Genomic DNA, 18,416 nt, shown 5'->3' with positions numbered 1-18,416 from the left:
TTTGTGATAACTTTTATTTTTTCAGCATTCATTACTATTTATATATGCCATTCAATCTTTTCTTTAAATGTACAAGCTGGTTTGTTTTTTCTTTGTTTTTGTCTTTCATAATTATTTAATTTAGGGGGAGTGCTTATTAACCATGCTGAAATCTCTTTCTTGCATTTTGTTTCTAAAAGCATGCGTTCCAGTGGAGGGTCAGGTGCTAAAGCCTTGCAAGCAGGGGCAAGATCTTAGCAAGGATGAATGTTTGAAATACAAATGCTGTTATTCTTCACTCAAGACCACTACGGTTAGCTGTTTTGCCCCGCTGAGAGACAGTAAGTTAATCCTTTTACATTTATTATATTTCTGTTTTTTAAAATTGAATAAACAGGTCACAATGGCATATGTTTACTGTTGGATCTCTTAGCTTAACCCTTAAAGGAGGCTCCCAGCCCTAGAGCAATACTACCATCTATAGAAAGGCCTGGAGACCTCTATTCATGAGCTGTTTCTGCTTAGTTCTTAGGTGTGACTATGGCGGGTTTTTGTTGTTGTGTTTATTACAATTTTTCGGCCAAGTGGCATGTGGGATGTTAGTTTCTGAACAGGGATCAAATCCACATGCCCTGCATTGGAAGAATGGAGTCTTAACCGCTGGTGCCTGCATGCTCAGTTGCTCAGTCAGTTGTGTCTGACCTTTTGTGATCCCATGGGCTGTAGCCCACCAGGATCCTCTGTCCATGGGATTTTCCCGGCAAGAATACTGAAGTGGGTAGCCATTTCCTCCTCCAGGGATCTTCCCTACCCAGGATCCAACTCGCATCTCCTGCATCTCCTGCCTTACAGGTGGATTCTTTACTGCTGATCCAACGGGGAAGCCCCTTAATCACTGGACCACCAGGGAAGTCCTAACTGTTGCATTTTGAGTTTGTTTTAGTCACTATCTTCTCCCACAGATCACAGGCTTTACAAGATGTAACCATCCATGTGCCTGGGAGACAATACCAGTCAGGCATGCCTTAGCTTACTTTCTCTTCCCACCTTCTCTTCCTGAGTAGAATTCTTCTCATTTATCTTTTTCTTCAACATCTCAGTATGTAACAGTAAATTGAATGTTTCTTGTTAAGTCTGTTGATCAGTTTCTTTCTTTGTTATTTTGTTTATGAATTAGATTCTTCTCTTAAGATTTTTTTTTCTTTACAATGTTTTGAGCACCAGACCATCTGCTTTTGCTCCTTCATTTGGATAGTGGGGACATACTACCAGTTGGTCCCTTGATGGATATATTTGATTGATATGATTAAGCACTAACAAATGGTACTAAAAATGCATACAGAACAGTGTCTTAGGTTAATATAGGCCCCATTCAATTGTTGCTGCTGCTGCTGTTGCTAAGTCACTTCAGTCGTGTCCGACTCTATGCGACCTCATGGACTGCAGCCTATCAGGCTCCTCCGCCCATGGGATTTTCCAGGCAAGAGTACTGGAGTGGGTTGCCATTGCCTTCTCTGCATTCAATCGTTGAGCATCTAGTATTAATGATATAAACCTAAACTCTATCGTGAATATAGTATTACAGTTTTAACAGTGTCACATGGTGTTATAATTCATTCATTGATTTAGTCTTTATATTATGTGTGAAAAAAACATTTGATTCTTGTAGAGGGAAAAATTGAACCATGACTTACAATCCCCCAATCATATTAGAATGCATTTCCCAATGAATATAAGAATAAAATATACTTAATCACCTACAAATTCTTGATTTTTCATTTAATATAATGTTTTATATTTAGAAGTAAACATTTAAGAAACCATTCCTTTATCAAGTTAGCTATTCATAGATTGATTCACTCCCTGAGTATTCAAGAATGTATAACATATGGCCAAGGAAAAAACATGCTTACATCACAGGAAGAAACATATATAGTCTGAATAGTAATAATCTAGTATATTAACAGAAACAGGATTGTTTTGTTAAGGCTTCCTTTGGGGTTGTTGTTCAGTTGCTAAATCATGTCCATTGGAGAGAACACACAAACTGAACCTTTAGTTGTGTTCCTAGAACATTTCATAAACTCCTGCTGTTTATAGAGTACCAATGATATTTACCTGCCATGTAAGAATATCTCATTTTACTTTATTAACTAATAGTTTTTTAAATAAAGACTTTATGAAAGAGCTCAGATTTGCTTCTCTTGCTTAAGTCATAAAAGTAACAGGATATAATTAAACCACCAGAGCCTACGCAGATGTTCCGGATGTTTGGGTTTGGTGTGATGAGCATGATATTCCTGGGATGTCTGCCCATTTATTGCTGCTCTTTTTGCTGGAGGAGGTAAGCAAACAACTTTTATTTGCCAATTGCTGAGTATACTTGAGCATTCCTGTGTAGACACATTCATTCATAGCTTCAAAAGTACAGGGATTACGTTTCGGTCCATTTTGCTTAACAAGGTAGCTTGGGAAAAAGTTAAGTTACCAGAATATTTCTTAATGCATGCTATTTTAATTTTTCCACCCATTTAAGACATCCTCTTGCATGTCCTAATTTGTACATTCCCTCATCAAACAAAACAAAATCCCAATTGAAAGGAAAAATAAATCAGCGAGGTGAGGGTATGTGGAGTAGAGGTGGTTAACTGCAAATCAGAAGGATTCCCAGAAGCGCTACTCTCCATATAATAGATGGTCATCTACTATTGGGTTTGAAAGCCTTGATCTGACTTCAAGCCAATTTGTATCAGATTTCTTATCAAAATCCCAGTGGGCTGTTGGCATGATGCTTGTAAGTTTTTTTTTTTTTTTTTTGAAACAGCTTCCCGCCTACTGAGACAGAGAGTGTGTAGAGGTAGAGAGCAGGGCCAGGACTAAGATGGAGTGAGTGAGGTGCTCACTGTCAGGTTTGTGCAAGTGCAAGGTTGGCACTAGCACAACCCTGAGAACAAGTACCTATTAAATTTTCTGATAAAATGCCTGTTGAAGATTAAGCATCTTTTATGTTTCTATTCGAGTTAGATTTCACTGGAAGATTTAGACTATACACGTTACCTTATTTTGCATAAAGATTCTGTCTTTTTTCTTTTCTGTACCTTTTTTTTAAGTCTAGTGAATCTGTCATCTTCCTCATTGTATTTTCAATTTATAGCAAAGTGCCTCAGATACAGTGGATGCTTAATATATTTTTGTTGAATAAATGAGTATTTGAACAAATAAAGGAATACAGTGGTTGGAGATGGCTAGCCTGGAAGGCAGTTGTATATTGATTTAAAAGTTCTCATGCTTTCATAACTTTCTCAGACAAATTTGAAGACACTGTTGGATCACAGCCTTTCTTTCAGCTTTTCCAGTTTGCATATAACTGTCAATTTTTTTCTCAGTTTTTACTTAGTTTCCTATACTGAGTGAGTTATCTCTATTCCTAGGCTTATTTCTTTTGTTTCTTTTCACAGGTGAATGGGAATAGGGGTAGAATCTTTGACACTTTCATCTTCCCTTGAGAGCTTGTGTTCATGTAAAAGAAAACCCATGAGTAAAACTGAAATATTATTTCTTAGAAATAGGTGGCTAGGATTCAGTTCAGTTCAGTCAGTCATATCTGACTCTTTGTGACCCCATGGACTGCGGTACAACAGGCCTCCCTGTCCATCAACAACTCCCGGAGTTTACCCAAATTCATGTCCATTGAGTCAGTGATGACATCCAATCATCCCATCCTCTGTCGTCCCCTTCTCCCGCCTTCAATCTTTCCCAACATAAGGGTCTTTTCAAATGAGTCAGTTCTTTGCATCTGGTGGCCAAAGTATTGGGAGTTCCAGCTTCAATATCAGTCCTTCCAATGAACACTCAGGACCGATCTACTTTAGGATGGACTGCTTGGATCTCCTTGCAGACCAAGGGACTCTCAAGAGTCTTCTCCAACACCACAGTTCAAAAGCATAAGTTCTTCAGTGCTCAGCTTTCTTTATGGTCCAACTCTCACATCCATACATGACTACTGGAAAAACCATAGCCTTACTACACATACCTTTGTTGGCAAAGTGATATCTCTGCTCTTTTTTTTTTTTTAATCTGCTCTTTAATATACTGTCTAGGTTGGTCATAACTTTTCTTCCAAGGAGTAAGTGTCTTTTATTTTCATGGCTGCAGTTACCATCTGCAGTGATTTGGGAGCCCCCCAAAACAGTCTATCACTGTTTCCACTGTTTCCCCATCTATTTGTCATGAAGTGATGGGACCAGATGCCATGATCTTAGTTTTCTGAATATTGAGCTTTAAGCCAACATTTTCACTGTCCTCTTTCTCTTTCATCAAGAGGCTCTTTAGTTCCTCTTTGCTTTCTGCCGTATGGGTTGTGTCATCTGCATATCTGAGGTCATTGATGTTTCTCCTGGCAATCTTGATTCCAGCTTGTGCTTCATCCAGCCCGGCATGTCTCATGATGTACTCTGTATATAAGTTAAATAAACAGGGTGACAATATACAGACTTGACATACTCCCTTTCTTATTGGGAACCAGTTTGTTGTTCCACGTCCAGTTCTAACTGTTGCTTCCTGACCTGCATACAGATTTCTCTGGAGGCAGGTCAGGTGTTCTGGTATGCCCATCTCTTTCAGAATTTTCCACAGTTTATTGTGATCCACACAGTCAAAGGCTTTGGCATAGTCAATGAAGTAGAAATAGATGTTTTTCTGGAACTCTCTTGCTTTTTTGATGATCCAACGGATGTTGGCAATTTTATCTCCAGTTCTTCTGCCTTTTCTAAAACCAGCTTGAACATCTGGAAGTTCACAATTCATGTGTTGTTGAAGCCTGGTTGGAGAAGTTTGAGCATTACTTTACTAGCGTGTGAAATGAGTGCAGTTGTGCAGTAGTTTGAGCATTCTTTGGCATTGCCTTTCTTTGGGATTGGAATGAAAACTGACCTTTTCCAGGCCTGAGGCCACTGCTGAGTTTTCCAAATTTGCTGGCATATTGAGTGCTGCACTTTCACAGCAATCTGTTAGGATTTGAAATGGCTCAACTGGAATTCCATCGTCTCCACTAGCTTTGTTCCAAGTGGTGCTTCCTAAGGCCCACTTGACTTTGCATTCTAGGATGTCTGGCTCTAGGTGAGTGATCACACCATCATGATTATCTGGTTTGTGAAGATCGTTTTTGTATATTTCTTCTGTGTGTTCTTTTTCTTTTTTTTCTTTAATTTATTAAGATTAATTTTTTTATTACTTTACAATATTGTATTGGTTTTGCTATACATCAACATGAATCCGCCACAGGTATACACGTGTTCCCCATCCTGAACCCTGCTCCCTCCTCCCTCTCCGTACCATCCCTCTGGGTTGTCCCAGTGCACCAGCCCCAAGCATGTATTCTTGCCAGTTCTTCTTAATATCTTCTGCTTCTGTTAGGTCCATACCATTTCTGTCCTTTATTGAGATTTTCTTTTCATGAAATGTTCCCTTGGTATCTCTTAATTTTCTTGAAGAGATCTCTAGTCTTTCCCATTCTGTTGTTTTCCTGTATTTCTTGGCACGGATCACTGAGGATGGCTTTCTTATCTCTACTTGCTCTTCTTTGGAAATCTGCGTTCAAATGGGTATGTATATCTTTCCGTTTCTCCTTTGCTTTTCCCTTCTCTTCTTTTCACAGTGATTTTTAAGGCCTCCTCAGTGAGCCATTTTGCTTTTTTGCATTTCTTTTTCTTCTGGATGGTCTTGATCCCTGTCTCCTGTGCAATGTCATGAACCTCCATCCATAGTTCATCAGGCACTCTATCAGATCTAGTCTCTTAAGTATTATTTCCCACTTCCACTGTATAACCGTAAGGGATTGATTTAGGTCATAGCTGAATGGTCTAGTGATTTTCCCGACTTTCTTCAATTTAAGTCTGAATTTGGCAATAAGGAGTTCATGATCTAAGCCACATTCAGCTCCCAGTCTTGTTTTTGGAGATTGTATAAAGCTTTTCCATCTTTGGTTGCAAAGAATATAATCAATCTGATTTCGATGTTGACCGTCTTGTGATGTCCATGTGTAGAGTCTCCTCTTGTGTTGTTGGAAGAGGGTGTTTGCTATGACCAGTGCATTCTCTTGGCAAAACTCTGTAAGTCTTAGCCCTGCTTTATTTTGTACTCCAAAGCCAAATTTGCCTGTTACTCCAGGTGATTCTTGACTTCCTACTTTTGCATTCCAGTCCCCTATAATGAAAAGGACATCTTTTTTGGGTGTTAGTTTTAAAAGGTCTTGTAGGTCTTCATAGAACCATTAAGCTTCAGCTCTTCAGCATTACTCGTTGGGACATAGACTTGGATTACCATGATATTGAGTGGTTTGCCTTGGAAACGAACAGAGATCATTCTGTCTTTTTTGAGATTGCATCCAAGTACTGCATTTTGGACTCTTTTGTTGACTATGATGACTACTCCATTTTTCCTGAGGGATTCCTACCCACAGTAGTAGATATAATGGTCACCTGAGTTAAATTCACCCATTCCAGTCCATTGTAGTTCGCGGATTCCTAAGATGTCAACGTTTACTCTTGCCATTTCCTGTTTGACCAGTTCCAATTTGCCTTGATTCATAGACCTAACATTCCAGGTTCCTATGCAATATTGCTCTTACAGCATCAGAGCTAGCATTTTGCCAAGCAATTTATAGAGTGTCTGATATATTCTGCCTTGTATAATACCTCTGTTATGGCCCCTCCTAGTGTTCCTCTGCCAAGGTATGGGGATGTTAAAGTACACTGGATTTTTCTCTAAAATGAATTCCAGAGGATTATCCCTTGATAGGAATATATATTCTTCTTTTTAGATAATAAACAAACTGCTTGAGAGACTTAAACAATGTGAGTAGCATGTATATATTGAACACTATAAACTTTGGTTTACTATGATTTATTTATTTACTTACTTATTTTACTATTTTGTATAATATAGTAGTAGGTACCTTCAGTTGTCCTGAGCTGTTCATTGCAGCCTCAGAGCAGGTGTCAGTTTCAGCTTGCTGCTTAGCTGAAGTTTCAGGAACAATGGATGGCTGAGGGTGGATGGGGCACTGGCAGTTTTTCCTGATAAGCTGATTTTAGAGTCAAAGGCAATCATTGTGTTAGACTACAGATCCTATCCTTGATAGCAAACAAGGAGTTTAAATGAAGGCCAAAGTCTGCTAAATCCTTCTTTTGGGGGCAAGGTGTCTTTTTAGAGCTATCCCATTAACTCACTTTCTGTTTTCCATCTCAGAGAAGATTCCCCCTGGAGAAGGGAATGGCTACCCACTCCATTATTCTTGCCTGGAGAATCCCATGGACAGAGAAGCCTGGCAGGATACAGTCCATGGGGTCTCAAAGAGTCAGACATGACTTAGTAACTAAACAACCACCAGCAACCTAAGGAGAGCTATGTTGTACTTAGTAGCTCAGTCATATCTAACTCTTTATGACCCCATGGACTGTAGCCCGCCAGGCTTCTCTGTCCATGGAGACTCTCCAGGCAAGAATACTGGAGTGGATTGCCATGCTCTCCTTCAGGGTATCTTCCCAACCCAGGGATTGAACCTAGGTCTCTTGCATTGCAGGAGGATTCTTTACCATCTAGGCTACCGGGAAAGCCCCAACCTAAGGAGCTAACAACCTGCAAGAGTTGGAGGGATGAAAAATAAGAAATAATATGAAGAGAGGGGAGAAATGAAAGCAGTTTATGTAAAGAGAATAGTCACTTTCCAAAGACAAATGCATTTCGTTTTTAATGTCTAATTCATGCTTTCTACAATTGACCATATTCGGTCACTACTTATGCTAGATATTAGGATACAGAAATGTCTTAAGAGATGGATTTTCATTTTGAGGAATTAATATACCTTAAAATAAATCCCAATCATGACACACTAAGAACAATAAAAGGTGGAATATAATTAAGGATTAAAATGAGTGGTGACAGTGACTTGTAAAAGTTCTGAGGCATTGGGGATCAGGTTGAATGGAAGAGAGCAGGTGGGCTCCATGATGGAGATGCTATTTGAGCTAAATTTCTGAAGGGAGAACAACATTTGGGCTAGGTGGGAAGGGGGCTCCCCCACAGAATTCATTACATTCAGATGTAGTCTCCCTAATAATGTAGACCCCTTAAATGCCTGTCATTTCTTAGCAAGAGTGGCTGAACTTTGCCCCTTTAATAATCTATAACTGAATCTGTAGTTTACTTATTTTGTGTGTGTAGTTTACTTCTACTTGACTTGAGTTCAAATGTAAACAGAGAAGCTAGTTTGAACTGGTTCACATATACAATAGGGAGCAGAGAATATTAGTGAAAAGCTTTCTAAGAATTTGCTAGGGATAGACTTATTAACTTATATATAAGATGCATTTTGAAATTCATTATGTCCTCAAAGGTTATGTAAGATCTATTTTTATTCTCATTAATAGGGATCAGAAGCTTCATTAGGTTTAAGTGTCACTGGTAGACTTAAGACTTACATAGAGATGAAAAGCAAAAATATCAGGTGGATTGGGACAAAAGGAAGCAGGTGGGGGTCTAGAGTGAGAGAGAAGGCGAGTGGCTGAATTATTCCTGTTATAGTTGTAGAGTGCCAAGAACAGTAGTTTCAAGTGCGAATTTAGCTTCTAATATTTACCTGTTTTTATATAAAGTTTAATCTGTATTTATATGCCAGTTAAACATCTGTTTATTATATAGGGATATGATACTTGAGTGTATACATAGCTTTGGCAAGGGGAAAGATTCAAACACTGTAATGCAATGCCTGTTCAAATCAGATGAAATGTATTTTCATGTTCTTTTTCTTCCTATCAGATTGAATTTGTAACCTCAAATTAAGAAAATTCAGCACTCAGTGTGAAAATGACAAGACTATGTTTCTTTCAACTAATAAAACAGTGTTTTTTAAGATTGTAGATCATCTGATACACAGATGATGTAAATAGCACATCCCCCATACTCTTTCAGTGTTGCTGCTTGCCAGATGGCTGCTACTGAAAATTTCTACATTTAGACAAATCCTGCTGAGTGATTCTCTGTATTATAATGTGGTTTTCATTATGTAGACAGTCTTATTACCACTTACTTTCATAGAATGGGAGGTAAAGAATTGGGAATAAATATGCCAAAAACTGCCTAAAAATCATGACCCATTGAATTTTAAAAATGAGCATTTATATTTTCAAATCCCCATGTTTGTTTGTCTCATTATACTGTACAATATAATTAGTAATGTTATTTTGGAAAGGTTTATGCAGTAATTAGCCAACTGCTGAAAGGTTTGAAGTTCCTAGGATTATAGACATGAATTCAAAGAAAGGAAATAGAGTCTATAAAAAGTATTGCTGGGCTCTAAGAACTTTGATAAAATATGATCAGATGAGAAAGTGAGCAACTGGAACCCTTCTTGAACATGAGTCACTATAGATTTGAAATTCACATAACACCAGTTCTTATTGGACCCCATTAAAGGTAATTTAGTTATTGAAATAATAAGAGAACCTCATTATATGCGGATTATATGTCCGAGGTGTTCTTATTGCAAGGACTCCAAGGGCAGCATTTAAGAAAATTCTAGGATATTAGGTACTATTAAAAGGAAGAATTTGTTGCCAAGTAACTAATAACCTCATTGCAAAATGCAGTGACCTTTTCTGAATTTCCATCTGACTTGACATTTTTATCACATAAGTACACTGTTGACTGCTCCCTTTTTGAAAGTTTCCTTCCTTGGATTTCATTGTTCCCCTTCCCATTCTGATCCACCTCAGTTTGGTTTTCTTTGTTTTCCCAACTGTGGTTGTCTCCCAAAGCCTTATTCTTATCTATTAGAAAATATTACAAGTATGTAGCAGGAAGAGTATTTTAAAAGATCTTTGTTCTAGTTCTGCCTTTACTACCAATTTTATAGTGAGCTTCTTTTGATGTTGATTTTCTCATAATATTAGAGTAGAGAATTGAGTTAATTTCTGAAGTCCTTTTTGAACATAGTGTTCTGGGTTTCTCTGGATAAATGACTCATACATCCTGAAATCACCTCTACCTGTTTTGTATTTCTAACTGCATTTAATGCAATGTGTGCAAAACTAGACTTTTTCTCCCAAATCATCTCCCCTTGACACCTATTCATTTCTATCAGTGATTTCTTTTGTCTCTCAGGCTAGAATCCTGGGAATCATCTGTGACTATTTACTTTCCTTTATCTTTAATATGTAATTCTATTCTTTTAGACTCCCTGTCATTTTTTTTTTTTTTTTGGTTTCCTTTGGGATGAATTGGGGATTCACCTCTTCTCATATTTGATAGTCACAGCTTAGTCCAGGCCTAGTCCTGTTGGCACCTGCTGTCGTAATAAGTAAGTGGTTTCCCGAGGTGCAAAAGAAGGGCATAATGTATTAGTCTTCCAGTGCTGTCATAGCAAAATACCACAGTTGGCTTAAACAATAGGCATTTATTTTCTCAAGGTTCTGTAGGCTAGAAGTCAGTGATCAAGATGCCAGCTGATTTGGTTTCTGGTGAGGGCTCTCCTCCTGGTTTGCAGATGGCCACCTTCTCTTTGTGTGCTCACATGGCCTTTCCATGATGTGTGTGAGAGTAAGATGAGCAGGCACTCTGATTTTTAGTAAAACAAAAATTTATTATTTTTATACTGACATTAATTTTACTGATCAGCACCCCACCTTTATGACTTGATTGAGCCTTAAGTATTCCCTAGAGGTACTGTCTTCAAATGCAACCATACTGGGAGCTAGGGCTTCAACATGAATTTTAGGAACACAAACATTCAGTCTGTAACAGGAAGCTAGCTGGCATTCAAATGCAAATGCAGAATTGGAAACTGAGGAGAACATTGAGATGATGCATCCAATCCAAATAATTTACACAAGAGAGACAATAACTGGAATTGGGCTGCAAGTGGAGTTTGGAAGATGGCTAGGAGTTAGGTCCTGGAGAACTTCCCTGGTACTTCAATAGGAAAGTATGGCTGTGCCTTTCACATGGAGGGAGTGAGTAAGGATGTTTGCCAAGCTAATTTGGACATATACATGGATTCCTCATCTACTCTCCTTCTAATTCACCCTGTTACATCCAGCCAGGCTTGTCTCCCTAAAACAGCATTATTTCATCTCATTATATCATTCAAGAACTTAAAATTTGGGCAATACCGGGAGAGGAAGATGGAGACCACCTTAGTGTTCCCTGGGGAGCCGGGCAGGCACCATCCTGGGGGCCTGAAGCCATTGCCTCTGACTGGGAAAACAGGGAAGTTTCCACAGGGACCACTGTCACGGTCATGCAGTTTGCTGAGGGGGTGGTTCTAGGAACTGACTGCAGATCAACCACTGGGTCATACATCACCTATCGAGTGAGTGACAAGCTGACCCCTGTTTGTGACCATGTTTCACAACCCCTATTCATGACTGTATTTTCTGCTGCCACTCAGGCTCAGCAGCTGATACCCAGGCAGTAGCTGATGGAGTCACTTATCAGCTTGGTTTCTGCAGCATTGAGCTGAATGAGCCTCTGCTGGTATACATGGCAGCCAGCCTCTTTAAGGAAATGTGTTACTGATACCAAGAAGACCTGATGACAGAAATAATCATTGCCGGCTGGAACCCCCAAGAAGGGGGGTAGGTGTACTCAGTGCCCATGAGGAGTATGATAGTACAACAGTCCTTTGCCACTGGGGGCTCCGGGAGCTCCTATATCTTTGGCTGTGTCAGTGCTACCCAAAAGGAAGGCATGACCAAGGAAGAATGCCTGCAGTTCACTGCCAGTGCTCTCACTTTGGAAATGGAGCAGGATGGCTCCAGTGGAGGGGTGATCCACCTGGCAGCCATTGAGGAATCAGGGGTAGAGTGGCAGGTACTTCTGGGAGATCAGAGTCCCAAATTCCACCAATGCCACTTTACCACCTCTCTGAATCTTGAGATTCTAAGATACAATAAGAGACACCTCATATTGCTGCAAAATTCAATAAACAGTTTGTCAGTGAGAAAAAAAAAATGACCTTAAAATTCATTCTGTTAGTGAGAAAAAAAAAAAAGAACTTAAAATTCATTCAAGAATATATTGATTCCAGGCCTTCTGTTGGGTGCTATGAAGGGCAAAAAGGTGAATCAGATTCATGGTGTGTGCTTTCAAGGGGCACATAGTCTAATAAAAATATATAAAAGTATCCAAGATAGAAAGTCACACTCCATAAAAAAGGTGCAGTTCAGGTCAGTCGCTCAGTCGTGTCTGACTCTTTGTGACCCCATGGATTGCAGCATGCCAGGCCTCCCTGTCCATCACCAACTCCCAGAGCTTACTCAAACTCATGTCCATTGAGATGGTGATGCCATCCCACCATCTCATCCTTTGTTGTCCCCTTCTCCTCCCACCTTCAATCTTTCCCAGCATCAGGGTCTTTTCCAGTGAATCAGTTCTTCGCATCAGGTGGCCAAAGTATTGGAGTTTCAGCTTCAACATCAGTCCTTCCAATGAACACCCAGGACTGATTTCCTTTAGGATAGACTTGTTGGATCTCTTTGCTGTCCAAGGGAATCTCAAGAGTCTTCTCCAACACCACAGTTCAAAAGCATCAATTCTTCAGTGCTCAGCTTTCTTTATGGTCCAACTCTCACATCCATACATGACTACTGGAAAAACCATAACTAGACAGACCTTTATTGGCAAAGTAATGTCTCAGCTCCTTAATATGCTGTCTAGATTGGTCATAATTTTTCTTCCAAGGAGCAAGCGTCTTTTATTTTCATGGTTGCAGTCACCATCTGCAGTGATTTGGGAGCTCCCCAAAATAAAGTCTATCGCTGTCTCCAATGTTTCCCCATCTATTTGCTCTGAAATGATGGGACCGGATGCCATGATCTTAGTTTTCTGAATATTGAGCTTTAAGCCAACTTTTTCACTCTCCTTTTTCTCTTTCATCAAGAGGCTCTTTAGTTCTTCTTCACTTTCTGCCATATGAGTGGTGTCATCTGAGTATCTGATGTTATTGTTATTTCTCCTGGCAATCTTGATTCCAGCTTGTGCTTCATCCAGCCCAGTGTTTCTCATGATTTACTCTGCCTAGAAGCTAAATAAGCAGGGTGACAGTATACAGCCTTGCCGTACTTCTTTCTTGATTTGGAACTAGTCTGCTATTCCATGTTCAGTTCTACATACAGATTTCTCAAGAGACAGGTCACGTGGTCTGGTATTTCCATCTCTTGCAGAATTTTCCAGTTTATTGTGTTCCACACAGTCAAAGGCTTTGGCATAGCCAATAAAGCAGAAATAGATATTTTTTCTGGAACTCTCTTGCTTTTTCGATATTCCAGCAGATGTTGGCAGTTTGATCTCTGGTTCCTCTGCCTTTTCTAAATCCAGCTCGAACATCTGGAAGTTCACGGTTCACGTGTTGTTGAAGCCTGGCTTGGAGAATTTTGAGCATTACTTTACTAGTGTGTGAGATGACTGCAATTGTGCAGTAGTTTGAGCATTCTTTGACATTGCCTTTCTTTGGGATTGGAATGAAAACTGACCTTTTCCAGTGTGGCCACTGCTGAGTTTTTCAAATTTGCTGGCATATTGGGTGCAGCACTTTCACAGCAACATCTTTCAGGATTTGAAATAGCTCAACTGGAATTCCATCACCTCCACTAGCTTTGTTCGTAGTGATGCTTCCTAAGGCCCACTTGACTTCACATTCCAGGATATCTGGCTCTAGGTGAGTCATCACACCGTCGTGATTATCTGGGTCATGAAGATCTTTTTTATACAGATCTTCTGTGTATTCTTGCCACCTCTTCTTAATATCTTCTGCCTCTGTTAGGTCCATACCATTTCTGTCCTTTATTGAGCCCATCTTTGCATGAAATATTCCCTTGGTGTATCTAATTTTCTGGAAGAGATCTCTAGTGTTTCCCATTCTGTTGTTTTCCTCTATTTCTTTGCACTGATTACTGTGGACGGCTTTCTTATATCTCCTTGCTATTCGTTGAACTCTGCATTCAAATGGGTATATCTTTCCGTTTCTCCTTTGCTTTTCCCTTCTCTTCTTTTCACAGTGATTTGTAAGGCCTCCTCAAAGAGCCATTTTGCTTTTTCGCATTTCTTTTTCTTGTGGATGGTCTTGATCCCTGTCTTCTGTACAATGTCACAAATCTCCGCCCATAGTTCATAAGGCACTCTGTCTGTCAGATCTAGTCCCTTAAGTTTCATTTTCCACTTCCACTGTACAATCGTAAGGGATTGATTTCGGTCATAGCTGAATGGTCTAGTGATTTTCCCGACTTTCTTCAATTTAAGTCTGAATTTGGCAATAAGGAGATCATGATCTAAGCCACAGTCAATCTCATTTCGGTGTTGGCCATCTGGTGATGTCCACATGTAAAGTTTTCTCTTGTGTTGTTGGAAGATAGTATTTGCTATGATCAGTGTGTTCTGTTGGCCAAACTCTATTAGCCTTAGCCCTGCTTCATTCTGTACTCCAAGGCCAAATTTGCCTGTTACTCCAGGTGTCTCTTAACTTCCTACTTCTGCATTCCAGTCTGCTATAGTGAAAGTGACATCTTTTTTGGGTATTAATTCTAAAAGGTCTTGTAGGTCTCCATAGAATCATTTAGCTTCTTCAGCATTACTGGTCAGGTCATTGACTTGGATTACTGTGATACTGAATGGTTTTCCTTGGAAACAAACAGATCATTTTGTCATTACTGCATTTTGGACTCTTTTATTGACTGTGATGGCTACTCCATTTCTCCTAAGGGATTCTTGCCCACAGTAGTAGATATAATGGTCATCTGAGTCAAATTCTCCCATTCCAGTCCATTTTAGTTTGCCGATTCCTAAATCAACGTTCACTCTTGCCATTTCCTGTTTGACCAGTTCCAATTTGCCTTGATCCATGGACCTAAGATTCCAGGTTCCTATGCAGTATTGCTCTTTACAGCATCAGACCTTGCTTCTCTCACCAGTTATATTCACAACTGGGTGGTGTTTTTGCTTTGGCTCCATCTCTTCATTGTTTCTGGAATTATTTATCCACTGATCTCCAGTAGCATATTAAGCACCTACCCACCTGGGGAGTTCATCTTTCAGTGTCCTATTTTTTTGCCTTTTCATACTATTCATGGGGTTCATAAGGTGACATTGCTGAAGTGGTTTGCCTTTCCCTTCTCCAGTAGACCACGTTTTGTCAGAACTCTCCACCATGACCTGTCTGTCTTGGGTGGCCCTACACAGCAATGCTCATAGTTTCATTGAGTTAAACAAGGCTGTGGTCCATGTGATTAGATTTGTTAGTTTTCTGTGATTGTGGTTTTCATTCTGTCTGCCCTCTGATGGAGAAGGATAAGAGGCTTATGGAAACTTCATGATGGGAGAGACTGACTGAGGGGAAAATTGGATCTTGTTCTGATGGGCAGGGCCATGTTCAATAAATCTTTAATCCAATTTTCTGTTGATGAGTGGTGTTATATTCCCTCCCTATTATTTGACCTGAGGCCAAACTATGGTGGAGGTAATGAAGATAATGGTGACCTCCTTCAAAAGGTCCCATGCACACACTGCTACACTCAGTGCCTCCACCACTGCAGCAGGCCACCACTGACCCACACCTCTGCTGGAGAGTCCTGGACACTCACAGGCAAGTCTGGATCAGTCTCTTGTGGGGTCACTGCTCCTTGCTCCTAGGTCCTGGTGCATACAAAGTTCTATTTGTGCCCTCCAAGAGTCTGTTTCCCCAGTCCTGTGTAAGTTCTGCTGGCTCTATGGTTGGGTTAATGGCGACTTCTTCCAAGAGTGCTTATGCCATAGCCAGGTCTACTGCACCCAGAGCCCCTGTTGCTGCAGCAGTCCACTGCTGACTCATACCTCTTCAGTAGATACTCAACACAGTTCTGTCTCAGTCTCTTTGGGGTCTCTGGGTCCCAATTTCGCCCCTCCTTCTGTCTTGCTGTGGCTTCTCTGCCCTTGGACGTGGAATGTCTCCTCACAGTAAAGGGTTATGTTACCAAATAACCTTTTCCTTATAACCCACCGTTGTTATTTATTATTTTATCACTGTTGAGAAATAAAGTTTCACTTTGAACTTTTAATATTACAGCAAATGGGCTGGTCTTTTACAAAGAAGATTGAACAGAGCTTTAAAGCGTTTGAAGAAACACAGAAAGAAACACAGAAAGAGGGATACTGAAATGTTGGAAACAGCAGTGGATGAGGAAGGGTACGGTGACGTAAAGGACCAGGAGACTATAGGTAATGACAAGGATTTAAAGTTGAAGTATTTGACATTTGATTGTTATCCTCATCTTGGTTCAGTTGATACTTATTTTTTTTATCCTGCAAATGTTTGGACCACAGGAGTATCAGCTTCTGAAATAATGTCATTATTACCATTTGGATGGAAAGAAGGTGGACAAGAAATGTGCTAGGTTGTTTGGGTACCATACTATTTGGTATATGTAGTTCAGCCCTTCAGGGAAACAAAGAAATAGAATCTGCTTGCCCTAATTCTGAAGCTCCATAATAGACACCCTTGCTAAGTATAATAGTGGCCATGGGCCTCCATGTTGTATTGACTACATGACATATCCAATCCTAGATCCTAGCTAATCCTAGTTTCAGCTTCCTGCTCCCCAAAGGTACACAATGTAGTATTAGAAAAGGTTCAGAAAGGGGATCCCAGAATCACACACCAGGGACTACGTGGGCCTCACTTCACTTGTGTAGACTTACAGATCCCCGAGCCTTGGCCTGGATTCCCTTCTCCCAGAGTAATTGTGAGGGACCAAGTGAGAATAAAATGATCTGTGGGAAAAGGAGTGTTCCTCAAGGAGTAGAGGACTAGATTGAGAGTCAGGAGACTCGGGCCATTAACTAGTGTTTCTGTGGGCAAGTAACCTTTCAGGTTCTTGATTTAGCTGAGATATTTGTGTGTGTGTGTGTGTGTGTGTGTGTGTAGCTGAAGCAATATAACATACGTGAAAATGCTTTGAAAATTGCAGTGTGTTACTCAAATAAGAGGTGTTAATTTCCAGCCTCAGTTATGGAGAAGGGCAAGAGTGGAATACTAGACCATTAAACTGAGTGTCAGGAGATTCTGACTTTATTCCTAGTTTTCCTGTTATTTACAGTGGGAGCTTGGGTAAGTCCCTTAACCTTTGCTCAGTTGATTAAACTGCAAAATAGAGATTTGGACTATATGAATAAGAAAAGTGACTTACATCAGAAAAAAAAATCCTTATTCAAGGTATTATATATGTGTATGTAATTGATATATTACTTATATAAGGTAATACATGTTTATACAATAATAATAATACATGTATATTATTACACATACCTATATATTACCCTGTATAACTTTAATGCAGTACACGCATGCATATTATATGCACGTACACACGACATTATAAGTAGACTAACAAAACTTGATTTCTGTGGGCAGTTCTCCAGGGCATGGGATTTACCTTTGTTATTCAGAAATTGCCAGCATAATGGTATTTGTTACAGTATATCAATATTTTGTATGCCTCACTGTAATAAGATGATATATTGGCAAACTGAAAATAAACTAATTGTAGCATTCAGTATATAGTTTGAGAAATTTGTTGCAGTCAGTTCCTTGTATAACAAAGTATGATGTACGTGTACTAGTTTTGAAGTTGTTTTAACTCTGCTTTACTTTTCTCTTACAGCATTATTTTCCTATTGAGAAGACCGCATACCTTTCAGAGCAGAGGAGACTGTCCTAGTCATCTAAATCTGGTGGAACGTTTTAGAAGGATAAAAACTTCTGTTGTGCTTATTTTCAGATATAAAATAAAGTTGCAGTTTAGTTTGTGTGCATCAAACCGTAATCCAAATTCTTATTAAAAGTAGCTTCTATAGAATTTCAAAACGTATGAAAAGTACTGCTTGCATTTCAGGTCCTGGACAGTGATGGATTTTCGCAACTTGGGTTACATTATCAACATATATACTTCTGTTGGTATTAATTAAGGCAGAGATATCACGCTGTTTGTTATTCACCTTCAAGCAAAGTGAAGAAAAAAACAGTGATCAAATTTCACTGTATATGACACTTTGTTTTGAGGAAAAGTGGTAAAAGTATTTTATACTAGTGTTCTTTGTAGTTTATAATTTATAACATTTTTTCCACCCTGAAAGTAAGACATACTCATTACAGAGAACTTGGTAAAAAGGTTATGTAGAAGAAAGAGGGAAAAATCAACCATAATCCACCGCCCAGAGCAGAATACTGTTACTATATATTTTTTTTTTTACTTTTTAAAGAAAACAGTTACATCCTGTGACATACATAAAATTGACTTTTTAAGAAATTGATATTTTTAATGATTTACTTTCCTCTTTGAAATGTCTAGGGCTCAAGTTTACCTGGGCTTGTTGCTCATTCATTCAACAAACATTGCTTTAGCCCCTGCTAG

The 18,416-nt window shown here is 39.4% G+C and overlaps 1 protein-coding gene and 1 pseudogene across 2 annotated transcripts in view; both read left to right on the top strand.

The window, feature by feature from the left end:
- FMR1NB (FMR1 neighbor) overlaps nt 1–17,822 on the top strand; it is a 54,422-nt gene extending 36,600 nt beyond the window's left edge. For both annotated transcript variants that reach the window (XM_060408456.1, XM_004022287.6), the window contains 4 exons: nt 180–320; nt 2,227–2,323; nt 16,073–16,224; nt 17,667–17,822. In XM_060408456.1, coding sequence (XP_060264439.1) covers nt 180–320; nt 2,227–2,323; nt 16,073–16,224; nt 17,667–17,683 — 407 coding nt within the window. In that variant the 3' untranslated portion in view covers nt 17,684–17,822. The remainder of the gene's footprint in view (nt 1–179; nt 321–2,226; nt 2,324–16,072; nt 16,225–17,666) is intronic.
- LOC105605668 (proteasome subunit beta type-6-like) lies at nt 10,475–11,905 on the top strand (annotated as a pseudogene).
- Nucleotides 17,823–18,416: the final 594 nt, after the last annotated feature.

The sequence above is a fragment of the Ovis aries genome, chromosome X, assembly GCF_016772045.2.
Source record: "Ovis aries strain OAR_USU_Benz2616 breed Rambouillet chromosome X, ARS-UI_Ramb_v3.0, whole genome shotgun sequence".
In the NCBI taxonomy this organism is placed as follows: Eukaryota; Metazoa; Chordata; class Mammalia; order Artiodactyla; family Bovidae; genus Ovis; species Ovis aries.
This window is presented reverse-complemented; position numbering and strand designations above follow the sequence as displayed.